Source organism: Neodiprion virginianus, chromosome 5 (assembly GCF_021901495.1).
Source record: "Neodiprion virginianus isolate iyNeoVirg1 chromosome 5, iyNeoVirg1.1, whole genome shotgun sequence".
NCBI classification, from domain to species: Eukaryota; Metazoa; Arthropoda; class Insecta; order Hymenoptera; family Diprionidae; genus Neodiprion; species Neodiprion virginianus.
The window spans coordinates 30,151,212-30,168,175 of record NC_060881.1 but is presented as its reverse complement, the minus strand read 5'-3'; the positions used below and the strand labels follow the sequence as shown (position 1 = coordinate 30,168,175).

General features: G+C 40.2%; 1 protein-coding gene across 1 annotated transcript; it reads right to left on the bottom strand.

The window, feature by feature from the left end:
• Positions 1-596: 596 nt before the first annotated feature.
• Positions 597-16,748, bottom strand: LOC124306320 (ras-related protein Rap1). The gene is made up of 4 exons (XM_046766883.1): positions 16,128-16,748; positions 1,604-1,877; positions 899-1,180; positions 597-791 (listed from the first exon to the last, which is right to left on the bottom strand). Exons 2-4 carry the CDS (start codon positions 1,784-1,786, stop codon positions 702-704), a joined length of 555 nt encoding a protein of 184 aa, XP_046622839.1. The 5' UTR covers positions 1,787-1,877; positions 16,128-16,748; the 3' UTR covers positions 597-701.
• Positions 16,749-16,964: the final 216 nt, after the last annotated feature.

Below are 16,964 nucleotides of genomic sequence, written 5' to 3'. Positions count from 1 at the left end.
CATCATCATCATCATCATCATCATCATCATCATCATCGTCATCATCATCTTCGTCATCACCATCATTATCATCATTTCCTTATTTGTTTATTATTTTTTTTCTTCTCCTAAATATATAATATTATTAATTAATAATTTTTATGCAAAACTCCTACAGTGATAACCGAAGTCACAGGGTAAGACATCGCCGTTGTACGCCTACAGCCGCACCTTTGACACGAGCCACCCTGGACCAACGTATATACAATAACCCTCTCTGTCGCTCCCTCTTCTCCACTCCTCCCTGTGATCAGTGCTTGAGAAAACACTATTTTCTTCGAATGTCTTGCTCTTCTCCTTTTTCGTCATCTTTCCCATCTTCCTATTTTTAATCGGTTTCGAAGCTTAGAGTCCCTCCCCGCCCCACCCACCTGTCTTCCTTGCGTCACTTGTTTATTATACTCTCCCTCCGTTCGGTTTATTTCCCTATTCCCCATTCTGTATTTTATCCCGTTCCTCTGAAACCTCGTTTTACGCCCCCACTGGTATGTGTGTTCAGATTCAGATATATATATATATATATATATATATATGTATGTGTGTGGATAGATGTGCACACACATATATATATGTATATATATGCATATGTTCATTTGTTCATCTCTTTCGTATGTATTTTCGCGTACAAGGATACGATGGGGGGTTTAGGCCCATTTCTCTCTTTACAGAAGTCGGCATAGCCCTTTCTTTTTTTGCTTTATCTTTTTCTCCGGTGACTTCTTGTTGATTTGTCGCACCAGGTCGTAAAAGATCTGAAACGAAACGGCAAGAGGATTAAAATTGTACTTAAAGATGCGTCATATGATATTTTTTGTTTAGAACTTTGAGGGCGTTTTCGGTAATATTGCAGAACACTCACGTCGTTAACGTTAATTTTGGCTTTGGCAGAGGTTTCCATGAACGCGCAATTGAATTGCCTGGCCAGATTGACTCCTTGGTCCTTTCCGACTACCCTCTCATCCTCCAAGTCACACTTGTTGCCTACGAGTACCATTGGCACGTCGTCCGTGTCTTTTACCCGGAGGATCTGTTCCCTAAGATCCTGAAGGTCGTTGAATGTCGACTGTGCCGTTATCGAGTAGACCAGTACGAAGCCCTGACCATTCTTCATGTAAAGGTCTCTCATGGCCGTGAATTGTTCCTGAAAATATCAATCAAAAGACCTGTCATTCTTTTCGGAGCTCAGGGGAATCAGCGAATGGGAACGCAACTGAAACAATATGGCGCCGGAACGGTTATCAGCTGACCGTTTTAGGTCAATGACACGAATATCAAGCCGCATATTGCGTCGCGCAAACCGCCAGTTTCCTATTTTGTTACATCGAGTAACGATAGTGAAAAATGCGGTATATCAAATGACATTAAAAATTAAATACGACGACAAAATGGCGTCGCAACGTACACGTAAAAATTACGGTACATAGTTTAATGTGCTAATATTGAAAGAGTATTTCGTCGAAAAATTAATTTTGCCTATGCAGCAGGTTTTCATTTACGTAATGAATGAGTGTAATGAATTAGTGACGATGACGAAGCGTATATGTATAGTGATAATCGTTCTTACCGTGCCAGCAGTGTCTAAAATTTCGAGCATGCATTGCTGCCCGTCAACCTCCACCTGTTTACGGTAGCTGTCCTCAATTGTCGGATCGTATTTCTCGACGAATATACCTTGGACAAATTGGACGGTGAGGGCAGATTTGCCGACACCTCCGCTACCTAGCACGACTATCTTGTATTCGCGCATCTCTCGGCCTATCTATCTGTGCTCGCTGTCACAGCCGAGAGGTCACCGAATCCGCCACGTCGTGTCTTTGGTCTCTTTCAGCGAGATAGATCTGGAACAGGAAACAAATTTTATTTATTAACCCGAAGTGTTTTAAATATTCGATTTAAAATTTTCGGTACATGTTTCGAATTTGCAATTTCAATATATATTTCAATTTTCATTTTTCACCCCCCTCCCCCCTCCCCTTTCCCCTCCTCCGCAAAAAAAAAAATCCGCACAAATATTTTTCATGCATCAGCGATTAGCCAAGCGAGAAAAAGAGAAATCATTATTTATTGCCGGGGTTACATAACCTCCCATAGATTGACACATACGTCATAAAAGATACACGAGTGCGAGCAGAAAAAGACTACAGCGACGTCAGCAGAAATGACAGCAGATCGGATCGCTATTACCACCAAATGATCAATGGTTCGGAAAAAGGAGAGGAAGGAAAAAAGGAACATTTTCCTATGGTATATATAGCGGTGCTAAAATTCGACCAATTTATTCGCTATAAAAATACTTTGCAACGGGTATCAAAGACGGAAGACTAGATGTACGGACACTGGAAAACAGTGTATAAATAGAGCTGAGGATATTGCCTCGGCGATTCCTCGGTCAAACGATAGTGGAGCTCTTCTCGGATACCAACAGGGCGCGGGGAGGTGTAAGCTCACAATCAGCCCTCTACGATATCTGCCAACGCAACGACCGCCCGTCGTGTTCACAACCACCATCACCACCACCACCATCACCACCACCACCTCTTCCACTACCGTCGCCACGTCGAGCAGAGAGTATCGGTATGAGTTATCTGCTCTGATGGGTACCATCGCTGCGCTCGAACGAGCCAAGCCAATGGTTAGGGTCTCCAACAACCCCTTTCGCAAGCCACTTTCTCCTATGCAGCGATACGAACACGGGTGCAAGTCCGTACTCGTTGCACAACGTAGACGACTAACGTTTTTTGGGATGAAAATAAACGATGTCCTGATTAATTTATAGTAAATAAGAATAACAGTGACTGTCAATTGTGAACTGTATCAAAGAAGAAGTCGTATTCCAAGGATTTAAATATCGTGTTGCTTAGGTTCATCTTCTACGTTATACATGTTTTTTCAACTTTACTTCGTTTTCATAACTTTCTTTGCACAATTTTCAAAATCCCAGCAGTCCTCTGACAGTTGCGGGTGTTTTAAACTTTTTTGCCTACTATCAATTTTCTGACCAAAAGACGAGGAAGTTCTGAGATGTTAGCCAGAGTTTGAGGAACAGACGCAAGCACTTATTGGAACCGTATCAACTTGATATTCTGAAACCGCTTAATTCTATTTGGATTATATTATTGGATCGTGAGTGTTATATATCATGCAGGATGAAGACGGAATAAAATTCAAAACTTGTGACAATAATCATGATAGGGCCAAAAACTGAGTGAAGAAGATTACGATAATGGTACTTAAAGATGGAAAGCGGATGGAAGAGGAGCGTAAATGACATAGTTTATAACACAGAATTCAACAGTGGAGAAGAAAACGGCTTGATGAGACAGCGATTGGTGTGCGTGTGTGTGTGTTAATGTTTCTCTTAACGTCCATAGCGGCCCGAGATTTTCCGTTGTGTCAGACTCGGCAAATAACGTTTTAATAACAACCATAGAAGAGGCTTCAAGTGTCGAAACTTCTGACAGTAAACCTCGCCTGATTATCGATCCATTTTACCCGGGAGTGTAAAATCTTATAGTGCGAGAGATAGAACAAATTAGCTTCACAATGAATGATAATCGATGTCTCTTCTTACTGATACCGTTGACGCACGATAGTTCTAATTGAGACCCATGGACAATGCGCACTTTCCGGGCTTTTTGTGTACGAAGCAGGTCATTATCGACTTTGAGGAAAGTGATAAAACTGCGAAACGACCATTCGTATCAGTTTTTTTTTCTTCGAAATTCATATCTAAACGTGGATTTGAACGTCAAGTGAATTTTCGTTTAATGCCGGTGCACTTAATTGGCGAATGTCCGATTTGAACGGCGGAAAATACGATTGAAGATTCATTAAATTTCGTGCCAAGAATCTCGGCGTTTTCTTTTCTTCAATTTGTATAATCCCTGAACATTTGACGACAGTGTATAATTCTTATCTGAACTTGAAGGTCCAACGAATCTGTCCGTTCGGTAAGAATCATTTTCCGAGTTAGTTACGTTCTTGAAGGCTCTGGGAAACCAATTTCAACCTAGATAATCCGTAGTTTGATCGCATCGACCGAACAGTTATGTATCTATAGATATAATGGTTGATATACTCGGAGTATACCCGGCATCGGGTTTTTATTCGCATATAACGAAAAATGGGGCAAACTGGCGGACGTAGATATAGATATTGTAAACGTATAGGTATATACGCGGAGAAGAATGACGTTTGGCGGTAGATCCGTTGCTGCATACATCAGTGTTCGACTTTGCGGGGCTATTGTTGCAAAAGTGTGCCATCATCATGGTCGCACGCTCGTATACCCTGCAGCAGATATTCTATGGCCTGATCCCCCGCCAGTCGCTTCGCTCTTCGCATATATGCACGTTGGTGGATTATACGACGTGATTTCATGCCCATTATTATACTCCGCAATTAGGGTGGTGGCGATGAGGTTTAATTCTCATTATACCTACCTACATACGGTGGGTTTGTAGTTAGTTATAGAGTGAAAAAATTAATTAAACGAAAGATTCGAAACGTCAAATTTCTGTAACATTACCGAGGATTGGATCGAGGTATTACTATTAATGAAAAAGAATCCCATCAGCATTCCCTGGTGGTATCGATGAATGATATTAAAAGCGTGAAGCGTTACGGTGACGGTGAAAAACGCCCACGTTCCGCAGGGTATAAGAGTCTCTAGATTACGTACACTGTGAGCGCAGTATTGTTGTAGATACCAACCACGCCACTTTGCTCATCGTCGTCTAATCGCAATGAGCAGCTGCTGCCTCAGACAATGAGCGTGAATGAGCGTGTTACCGCTCTAGCATAACCGTATAATATATGAAGTGGCAATTCAGCCCTGCTGCACAAACTCGGTGATCGAATTGATCAAAGATAGAGGTGGAAGTGAGGAGTGAGATATAAGGACAGTTATTGGCCGTTGGACGAGAGTATATAATCGGACAGCATTTGTTTCGTCGCAATGCGAGTTCCATCCTCAACATCAGATCTAAGAGGATGGTGTAGTCAGTCTTTACCGACCGATTCAAATTTTCCAATATTCATTAACGCCGTCTTTTTTTCCGGCTAACTTGTTTTCGATCGGAAACAAACGGCGACTTCGATTCTATGCGAATTACGTGACGATGCATCTAATATTCTCACGTCACCTTCATCGCCAGTCATTGTCACATAATTCGTTTTGTTTTTGTTTTTGTTCTTTTTTTGTTCTTACCGAAAACAAGTTAGCCGGAGGGGAAAGAAGTGACTAGTTATATGCTTAACCCCTTGATGAATCTGACTTCGCTACTTCAGTTTGCGCTAATAACATTAAGTCGATTCCTATTATACATTGTTGAAAAATTGAAAACCCGTAGACGCGTTGTGCGATGTCTATAACGTATCAACGGTAGAGCCTGGATCAATAATCCAGAAAATCCGGCTACCGTGGGCAACTTCATTTCCTTTATCACGTTATCTCTCCGTTGCTCAGTTTTATCCGTCTGCATGTTGCGGTGAAACGATTGCACGAAGGCTGTTTCGGTGTCGGCGCGTGATTATAACGAAACATTGAATAAAATTAACCATCCATGTGTTTTCCTTACATACCAGAGTCGATCTGGGAGCTACATGCATACTATATGTATAAAAGATTGTCCCCAGACACTAAATTTATGCGATAAATCAAGGATAATATTTCCATATAAACATCGTTGAATAAATAACAATTCATGTTAAAAATTTTCGTTTCAGGGTTAGAACTGACAGACGCTGCAGTTGAGACAAAAATACATACTGCATCGCAATTCGTGCAGTATGCGCATGTCCAATATATGAAGGATCCCCCTGTGATGATGAAAAAACACTTCGTCTCATATGTAGCGGTAGCGGTTCGTTATATCGTACGACCGTACAACAAGTGGCGGACATTTTTCTACTGTTCTTTTTCTTTTCCTTTGTTTTTTCCTGCACTAATTCAAGTGCAAAACAACTTTGTCCCTCAGCCTGTGTGTGTTTGCAGCAGTAAATTTTTATCTGGGATTTTCATATGTAATCACGACCAAGTGCAACGCAGTGAATATTTCGGTTGACTATATTTATACGTACATATAGATGTATGTGTCTAATGAAAAAAGAAGACAACCACTTTGACGAATGACTCACAATCAGTCTGATTAAATCGGTCTGAAATGATGCACACTGATCTTCATCATCCGGTGCTACAATTATAATCGGGGCACGTTTGTTCGCTCAGCTTGTTATCCGTGATGATATGCAGCAGGGATGACGTGTGTTCCACAGTCACGTTTACAATAAGCGAGGATCGTTGTTTCGCATTACAACAATTATCGGCGAAGATATTCGAAGGTAGCCAACGTCGTGTATGGCGATCTGTTGTCCTCCGAATTTCGAGACTTAAAACGCGGGTCTGCTTGGCGACAGAGCTGAACTCTTTTAGGTACGCATACTTACGTACATACCTATACTGTATACACCGCGTCGAAGAAAACTAACTAAAAATACTCCACTCCGTGCCAGGATGCGACGGAAACGAACTTAACCGTAGGAGTGGCAATTAAGGGGGTTCCAACAGTCGTTGGGGGCGCTTTGAACAACGGGATGACGAAACGAAGAGGATTTTTTTTATAATCGATCGAGAGGTAATTGTCGATGTCGCGAATAGGCAATGGGGGGAAATTTTTTCACGACGATGAAAGTTAATAAACTTGGCAAATTCGAAAAAAAATTCCTCGGGAAAAAATTTGACTGGAAAATTGGCGGTCTTACAATTAGAGTCCGTGAAATGACTTGTATCGATCGGTAAGAACGGCTCGTTATCGGCTACCGATAAAGAGGATCAGGAGTAGATAGAAGAGTCGAGGGATTCACGGAACGTTCACGGCGGGGTTAAAAAATTGCTCGAAGCAGATATATATATACATAATATTGCGAAACGTGGTTGTCGCCCGAAACCGCAATATCATTCATACCTATGAAGTTTATCCTATTTCGAAATTTTCCACCTCTTATAACGAGGTAAATTCCCCATATAGTGGTGAATTTTAGATAACAAGCATGACAACAGCGAAAAAATATAGTAAAATATGAATCTCTAGTGAAATTGAGAAGCTCGTGGTTAATCAATAGGTATTAGAATATTATTTTACCATAGGATGGAACAAATCATCGGCTACTGATAAAATATTAAAAAGATATAACTAAACCTCTTCAAGTTGAATGTAGTTAAAAACGTCTTTGTGATTCAGAGAAAATTTCTTTTACTAACAACAATCTGTTACTAAGAATGATTCAGAGAAGTCACATTATTCTAATAAATTTTTTTAACATAAAATCCATACAGTTCGTTTGAGTCTAATGAACAATAAATTAGTTTATCCGTGAATAAATATGCCTGATACAAATCGTCTGAGGCAGGAATTCTTTTCGTTCATCTTATCGGTTGGTAAAAAATAAATCCGATGTGTAAAATAGTTAAAAATGAATTTACAGATGTTAAAGTTGTGATTTAACGATACAATTGCATTTTTTTAAATTTAATTCATGCAATACGAGACAGTTATAATTAGGATCTGATAAGCGACATGAATTCGTAAGCAAAAAAATGACGAAATAAATAATTGTTGTTACTAATATCTGACACTGCAAACATTGATACGTTTTAAAATAATTTCCTGTGTAACGGGGACTTTTTTACAATTACATACATATAACATAACTAAATCAACCAAAGCGAGGTAATCTGAAAATTCTAGTAAATTTCATTTCCATTGCAGAGGTGAAGTTCGTTAGCAATACGAGTTCCGTCCTCTGTTTACACCGATAATGAATTCCCCGATGCGGGATCAGGAACGAATTACACACGGCTGGGCAAACGGCTTGTGCAACTGTTCAAAAGACGACGAGTATGCAGGTATTATACATAGAGTCAATCGCAGCATGCAGGTGAGTTGGCGCTGAACACGTGGTGAAAATTTCCACCCCCTTTATGTGCCTGCATACCATGACCCGTTTCGTTTGCCTCGTTGACGTTGGTCGTCGGTTCGTCTAGTCGCCCGCCTTTAGTAGCAAGCAGCAGCACCACCAGCTCCTTTTGGCAAAGCCGGTTGATGATTAGCTAGCTGGTCAAACAGCCTCTTCTTACAGTCACTCTGGCGGAATAATATAACCCACATCGGTAGCAGACGCAGTCAGGGTTAAAATTTCATCAAATTTTTACACCAGCCGGTATATTTTTAATTTTCTATTTTAGTTGCTCCAAATTTTTTAATTCGATATGTTCAAAGAAATATAGAAAATTATTTATTGCCAATTACTAATTGCTCTAGTTACGCGGTTCTCTTGGCGAATCTTTGCCCTTCGAAAACCAGTCGCATTGCATGTGATGCATCGTTATTTAAAAAAAAAAAAATCTTTCTCACGAACTAACTTTACTTTTGCTATCTTTAATACAGCATGGGTGTGGTATGGCTCTTACATAGCGGTTATGTATACGTGGATCATGGATGTAATAGCGTCAATTGTTGTCCGTTATGTACACATAACCTGGATATAACCAAGTTATGTTACGGTAATGCAACATGGATTATATAATTGAAATGTTATATAATGTTAGAGTGATTACAGCAAACGGGAATAGCAAGTTCGAGTAATGATATGTACTATATCAGTGAGTGACTTGCTATATTGATATCATCATTATTTCACATACATTGCGAATTCAAACGTGATATAATATATTCATGATCTCGGTCGAGTTTTTCCGTAGAGTTTTCATTTCACGAATTACCAATACGGTTTTCTTTTTTCTTCTTTTCTACCAGTGAATAGGAGAATCGATTAAAACTTATTGAGAGGAAATGAACAAAATACTTTAGGCGGCAAAACGCGAATGAGGCAATAGCAGTGACAACCCAATAAATTTTTCCTCTATAAACACGTACGAAGCGAACCCTTCGCCACATCCCGCAGTAAATAAGGTCGCTAAGTATTAACGATTACATAAGATTGAAACGGTGATTTATTGTATCCGCGGAATGTTTGTTCATTCTCAGATATGGATTTTCATCCTCTCGACAAGTAAAAACGTTGTACAATCATTGAATATTTGAAGCCAGACTGAATTCGTACATTATGTATTACAGAACAAATTTTGTCTCAGGATAAAATTGAGTATGTATTATGTGTATATAAACTCGAGTTAAGTACGCGATGTTTAATTTACTGTACAGATATATGTACATGTGTATACACATATACATACATACATACTTACGTATAACAGACGTATAAAGTTCGTTGCTGATGTAGCGTGCAAAGGAAAAGTTTGGAAATTTAATTAAACCGTGATGCCTGTAAAGAGCGAGCGGGCGAAAGAGAGAAAGAGAGAGAAGCGCGGTTTTCCGGCGAATGAACGAAATTACGGAATTTAGTTTATACCCGCAGGAAAGTGTCACACTCTGTGAAATAATCAACGCCTCGTATTCACGGTATCGTTCGATTTTTAAAATTCGAACAGACGAAAAACGCTTTGAATACTTGTTTTGCAAACGACTTTCGCCTGATATAAAATTTGTAAAACTCTCGACAGGAAATTTTCATCACGAAGGCTAATAATGGATCGAATCTTTTTTCTATGAAATTCTGGCCTTGTCTTAATCAAAGGTAATGAATCTCCTTAAAAGTCAAGGCTTGAAGTTTCCTAAGAACGCTGCAGCAAACGTCGCAGCAACGTCACAAAAAAAAAAAAGGGATGATGTCAGAACTTGCAAGATCGAAACCACAACGGGAGAAATGAATAAACGGTATGGCTCAGCCTCTTTCCTGCTCCACTGAAAATGCTGAGAAGCGTCTGGAACAATTTGGAGAAGAAATTGTCTGATCAAGTGGAAAACCGGCGGTTTTAGAGTCCGTGAAATGATTTGTAACGATCGGTAAGAATAACTCGTTACCTGTTGCCGGTAAAGAGGATCGGAAGTAATGAGAAGTTAAGGATTCACGGAACGTGAATGGCTGAGTCAAAAAATTGCTGCCAAGCAAAAATGTCATAAGCCAGAGGCTTACAAGGTATCACTTGCGCCAATCAATAGTTACACGTATAATAAAAAAAGAAATAACCTAATAATGAGGAGGAGAGGAAGAATAACTTCCTGAACTTGGACGAGCATAAATCGACCTAACTAGTACACAGTATCTCACGACCCATGATTCACGGGTAAGTTTTGTTTACGGGTGGGCTCCTTTTTTCACGCCATATGTAGAATGCACCTAAATTCGGTTAATTAACCAACCAGTGCGACATCGTCCGAGGGGTCTGGCACGAATATCATCGGCGCGATGAGTCAAGTCTTGGCCATGGCCGAACGGGAGAACGACTCTTGGAAAGTTCGATGTCACGAGCGAGACCGCGAATTGATCGATTTTATTGTGGACCTATTGGGTCGATAAATGGAAGCAGTAGAGCCCGTATTTTTTCGCTGACGAAGAGACTCGGGTCGAGCAGTTCGATTTCAATGCTGCAAGCCGAGTTGGCATATCGCTTAAAGGATCAGAGTATTAAATTCTTTTACCAGGAGGACTCGTGGCGGTTCTTCTGCGGTCTTTCTCTTATCTAGGTTCCTGTCGGTAATTCTTCGAAGCGGAGCAAAGTTTCGCATAACGTGTAATGCGGTTGTAGTTTTGCTCGATAGCTGACCGGGTTCAACGCCAAGCAATTCAGTGCAGTGCACGAGCAGCGAAGAGAGGAATTGGCTCGTGGGAAGCTGCGGATGCATGACGTAACTCGAGGATCGAGAGCCACTGTAACTTACGGAACAATGAACGATGAGCGCTCGAATTGCTGCCGCCGACGAGGGGACGAAACAGGTGTTCCATTTAGGTTAGGGAACCTAATTCAAAGCGCCTGACGATTTTCTCTACCATCGACTTGCTTTCTTCATTTTTTGAGGTAACCGTTCAATCGAAGGTGAATAATTCAAAGGTCAGGACAAGGTTGATCAAGCTTGGTCGAAAACTAAATTTTGCACTTAGTCTCATTATTTTACTCTCCAAGGCAGTCATTATCGGAGTTTTTAATCAAGCTTGACGGGTCGAAATTTGTGCATGTATAATACAGGAAAAGAAATTGGCTGATCGAGTGGAAAACCGGCGATCTTACAGTCCGTGAAACGACTTGTATCTATCGGTAAGAGCGACTCATTACCTGCTGACGGTAAAGAAGGTGAGAAGTAGAAAGTAGAGTTAAGGATTTATAAAATGCATGGCCGAGTCAAAGTATTGCAAAGAATCGAGCCCTGTGAAATATACTTAATTCTGAAATTCTGTACACGTTTATGTTTCTCTTGGATTCTGATTCGACTTGATTGCACCGTCATCGGTAACTCTTATACAGGTATAATGCCTATAACATTCTAGCGATTCCTGTTAGATATATGTATAGTTCTTTTTATCTCTTTATGAATTACTGGATTTCGAATTCCGACTCGATCCTTTCATTATACACACGTTTATGCATGGTCAGAGAATGACCTAATCAGCGTCAACGAATGAATGACTAATATTTTTTCGTCACCGAAGGAATAATCCAAGGTATAATGTACATTAGAAGAACTGCGTTAGCAATCTCGCGGCGCGGTTTTCGCAGAATCAAGAGAGCGATCGGAAACGATTTTCTTTCTTCCACTGCCAAAAGAGTCACGTACCAAAAAAGGAAACGGAAATGAACGTCATTCGGAGAGGAGATTGAGTAAATTCATTGCGTTGTAGCTATCCTTATAAGGATACAATTATTATTTCATTCGAACTTCTCAAACTTCAAAGTTCTGAAACCTGACAATGATATTGAACGAATAACGAACTAGAATTGTAAAGGGAATTTGATCCAAACCGTTTAGAGCCACGCAATTCTTCCGATGAGTGAGTTTCCTTGCTCGTTATATCGGTACGCATGTAATGAAATCCAAACTGATTGTGAGTGAAAAGCATAAAGAAAGGAAAAGCGGCTTGTGTATACACGCGACAAGCGAGAAACACCGAAGAGCATTGAGAAGGAGGTGGAGGCGATAAGGAGTAACGACGCGTGACTGGAAATCACAACAAAAGTTCTTCACCAACTTGACTCAACAATAAATCCGTTTATCGGTAGGCCGTGTATATCAAGCGATTATCAATTCGCATCTATTTCACCATCAATATCGTTGATTTCCGATTGACAATGAAATCAGCTGGCATTCCTAGACTTGGCAAAGTGTGTAAATTCAATTCGTGCATCACGCGCGCATACAATGACGTATCTTGAAGGAGCGCGTCGCCAACCGAGGACCCCATGCGACGTGATATTTTAAATATAGATACCGCTAGATGCACAAAGCAACCGTATTATATACCTTGTACAAGTTTTGCGAGGAGAAAGAAGAAGCCGCGCCTTTGTGGCAGGAACAGCGGTGTTTCCTCAAGTTATTCACTCTGTGTGTGCTTGCAGCATCGTTGCGTTGCTGCTACAGCACTCAACACAGGAAGCTTTCCTTCGCTTATTCTCTTTCTCATATCGCGATGCCTCCTCATACATCTTACAGCCTAGTCGTCAGCCGTCCGTAAAGAAATTGGAAAGGCTTTTTAGCGACAGAGGAGATATGTTGTAGATTATACGCATACTGTACATATAACGATGAAACTTTGTCGATATTTTATCTCGAAAGTAAAGAGAAAAACAAATATTGCCGTTCAAAAATAATAATAACAATGAGAAAAACGTATCCCAAGTACAATCCTAAATTTTATATATTATTTCAATCAGATCGCGACAGTTACATTTATAAGTCGTTATTAGATCCGTACAACGTACTGTGTATACGCGACTTATTCCGGGTTAGAATGTTGTTGTTATTATACTAACTTTATACTCATCACAAACTTTGCGTTATTCTTTGTGATATACGTGGATACGAGAATCGCGATTCTTTCCGTACATCCTTCGGCTGGCTGGTTGCACCCGGTGTGATTTTGGGGAAGCGCGATATAGCTTATTGTTAGGTGCGTTGATCTATGACTCATCGCAGTGCACGAGTCGATTTATACATCTGTGTTGTTCCTCTTTTAGTGTTCAGCAAAGTCGGAGAAAACTCGCTCTGTACCCTCAGTGTATACATTACCTTTCTTTGATTCATTTCCGAACGGTGAAACTGTCGTAATCGAACGAAAGGAAAGTCAAAGGCCCTCAAGTTTGTAAACGAGAGAAGAAAAGCATAAAAAAAGAACCCTTTTACCTTTCCTGCAGCATTAAGTGCTTGGCAACGTTGCCGACTTCTAAAACAAGTTCCCGTGGATTCCACGGAGTCGACGCTCTCTCTATGTTTATATAGTTACGGTTAGGGACTTGGTAGTTAGCCGCGGCAGCCTTCTTCGCTCGGTCGGTCTCTCAACTCACTTTCTATTGGCTGACACGCGTTGTTCAGAGGGTGGGGCACGCGGCGTGGGCCCAGCGTGGGTCCCCACGTATAAAATGCACATATGAGTGTCAGGGGGGACTCGATATCGTAGTCGAAATCGGACACGTGTAATAAGGTAGTGAAAAAAGCGAAATCAATGCCGGTTAACCCCGATAAAACAACTCGAAACGCATGTGTGTTTCTTGTCGATGAAACGAAAGAAGAAAAGAAAACGAAAATTAAACGAATTAATAAATCGTTTGCAGCTTATAACGTACTATACATCGTTTATGATAAATAGGTTGATGTAAGAAAAACATACGCACACACGTACGGACGACTCTTATCGTTATAATATCATCATCGACTAGCTTTATTGTGTAATGCGATATCCTTATCTGTGCATAGAATATTTCTGGATGCTCGGTTTCAGTCGTGTAGAGAAATTTTTATGACATAACGTATCCCGTTGTTTCAGACTCATAAAAATTCAGGTTTAAATAATGGTACAGCTTCATCTCTATACAAGTGTATTTAAATACTATTTCTAGTAAATCAACCGCTTGAAGTTGACTGATTTAAAAACGAACATCAATCAATAACAGATCAATCTTCGGATAATCGATTGAAATTTGATGCTGCTCGAGGAGGCGCAACGATTATTTTTGTGTAGAGTTTATCCCCGTTTTTGGTACGAAGGATTACCGGAAAATCGACGAATCGCTTTAAATTAGTACGAATTATGACATATGGTACAGAAATAGATCTACGAGGGAATGTGTTTTTTTTTCTATCTTTGTTGCTGCTTGTTTCCTGCAGTTTGCCAGAATGGCGAAACTGAGTAGATGGAGTGTATCGTTTCGTCGATTAAGTTCAACCACATACCTACACACACCAAGGATAATTGGTATCACTTACGTAACGACTCTCTACCTATATGTACATATGTATACACCCTCGAGTGGTTTCAAGTTGATAATTTTGTAACGTATACGTACAACTGTTTCTGTATACTTCGCGATGTTACTCCCACAATACGTGTTGTACCTTTCTGCAGGATGAGGGGTGGTTTGCTTTCTTCTCGTTGCTGTGTGAATTAATTTTTAATTGTATTCCCCCTGCTGCTGTAAGCCGATAATAGTCTATGGAATAATATAATAATCATACACAACGTGCCGAGTTTTCTTTACATTGTATAACGTGCATTAAAAACTTTGAAAATTTTACTATATATTCATTCGACTTACGTTTAAGATTAGTACGTACAATATTGACGGACGAGTAAATGAGGTTGCGTTTAATAATAACCTGCATGATAAACACTGGCAACAAGACACGTCGTAGAGAGACCCGTACAGTCCTCGTTTATGACGCCAGGTTGAAAAAAAATACAATCGATACATCGATGTCTAAAAAGCATGACGGAAGAAAGAATTTTATTTCCATGATCGATGTAATCATCGATGATATAATCGTGTGCGATTACACAGATTATTCTATGCTGTTTATACAAATGACTAGCATTTTATCTCAAGAGAAGTTATTATCAAGTTCAAATTTCCCGCTCTTGTGACTCGATTTTATGTTACCTGTGTGAAGGTATGTAACAGCTGAGAAACAGTCAAGAAAATTTGAAAATCATTCGACGTGAATTATAAAAATCGTGTAGAAGGTAATCTCGAGAGTGCGAGATCAGTGCCCGTATAAGCGTGGTACTATTATAAAATGTGCAGTACGTTAATTGATTTTATTTAAGGAACGACCGTGATGCACGCAACGTGCAGAGGGGGGGTGTCGAAGACCCTTAAACACATGAAGGATTTTCGTCCCGCGATGACGATGATGGGGAATGGATGACGTTTATACACGCTCGTGTTACATCGTGCATAGATACACCGTATAATACGTGCGTACGGCGTTTTATGATATGAGTCACATTAGGATTATGATTATTTTTAGTGTATGTATTCGTAAGTTGAATCGTGTCGTCACTTGTTCTGATCGTAATTGCGGTAAAGCCAACCAACAACCATATATTGCATGTCTAGATGTCGCCTCGTAACGTGAAACAACCGACTAAATTATTACTGATAAATTATTTATCGTAGACAGTACGATAGGTCGATTTTAAAACGCGCCTCGTTCGCCGATAAAAGCGATTGGTTACCGTGATTAATTGAAAGAAATTGACAGGATTGACAGTAATAAAAGGGCAATAGCAGGAGAGAAGAAAAAAAAGAGGAACATCGGTAACGTGGTACTGAAAGGAAGGGAGGGTACGCTCTCAGTTATGTGGATCAAGTATTTAGTCTATGGATGGTCGAAACGCAAGATAAATCCGGCTGCTGTGATCGTAGATAATAAATTCCTAGATATGCGACAAACGACAGAAGAAGAAAAATTCGCTTTCTCTCCCTTTATTCATCCGATTCCGATTATCGAATACTCGCGAATTAACTTTTCGTTTTTTGTTGCATAGTGAGAGGACCAGAGGGAAGCGGATGGGATCGACTGTCGAGCTAAAATGAGATACGTCAAGATACTTGAGAGCTCGGACTGTGGGCGTTTTCAGTGTAGGGATGAATTGATGCATCGCTTGTATTGCGGAGATGAAGATAAGCGAAGAGAGACGGAATGAAGTAGATGTGTGTAATTTTCTTAGTTACATACCTGACGCCTATCTCGCGGTTGGTATCTCTGGGGATCCTTGATTTCCCGTAGAAATTACGATATATGGTGTATGATTGTTGTTGTTGTTGTTGTTTTATTTTTGTTTTTTTACGACGTCCACCGTTTCGATTTCGTTGCAACGACTTCCAAGTCTGACTGTGATTAGATTCTCCGGTTGTTTCCTGTCGTTCGCTTTTGCCTTCTTCTGTCGTCGCCGCCGCCGCTGCTGCTGCTGTTGCTGCTGCTGCTACACCGCCATGACTTCATGTAGAGAGAGAAAATACCCACTACTACCCAGAGTCACGATGTAGGTAGGTAGGCAGGCAGGCAGTTGAGTAGGTGTACGTACCAATTGCACGCCGAGATTGTCGTCGAGTTGTGACACTGATACTCGGTTCACGAATGAAGGAATATCTTTTCTCTATTTTTTTTCGTTCGTAACTCTTTAAAGTCTTCCTACGAAACTTTTATTACAACTTTACATTCATAGATTTTCTTCCCCTCTAAGCCTCGTGTCGCCGATGCTGCACCCTTTCCACGCACACCGCACTACTGCCGAACTCGCGAGCATATAACAATAATTAATTTTACCTTTTATACAGTCTTGTTGAATTGTATTGTTTTTTTTTTTTTTAACTATTATTATTATTTTCTTTGTATCCCGTATCTTTTTTCTTTTTCCCTGCAACACTTCTTTGTTCATTTACTCGTTAATTTAAATTCTCTAGTTTGTTGTTTTTTTTTTTCTCTTACGGATCATTCGATTCCACAGAGTCTCTATATCACCGCACGTTTTACTCCTTCTGTCGGTTCGTATCAATTTATAACACGGCCTTA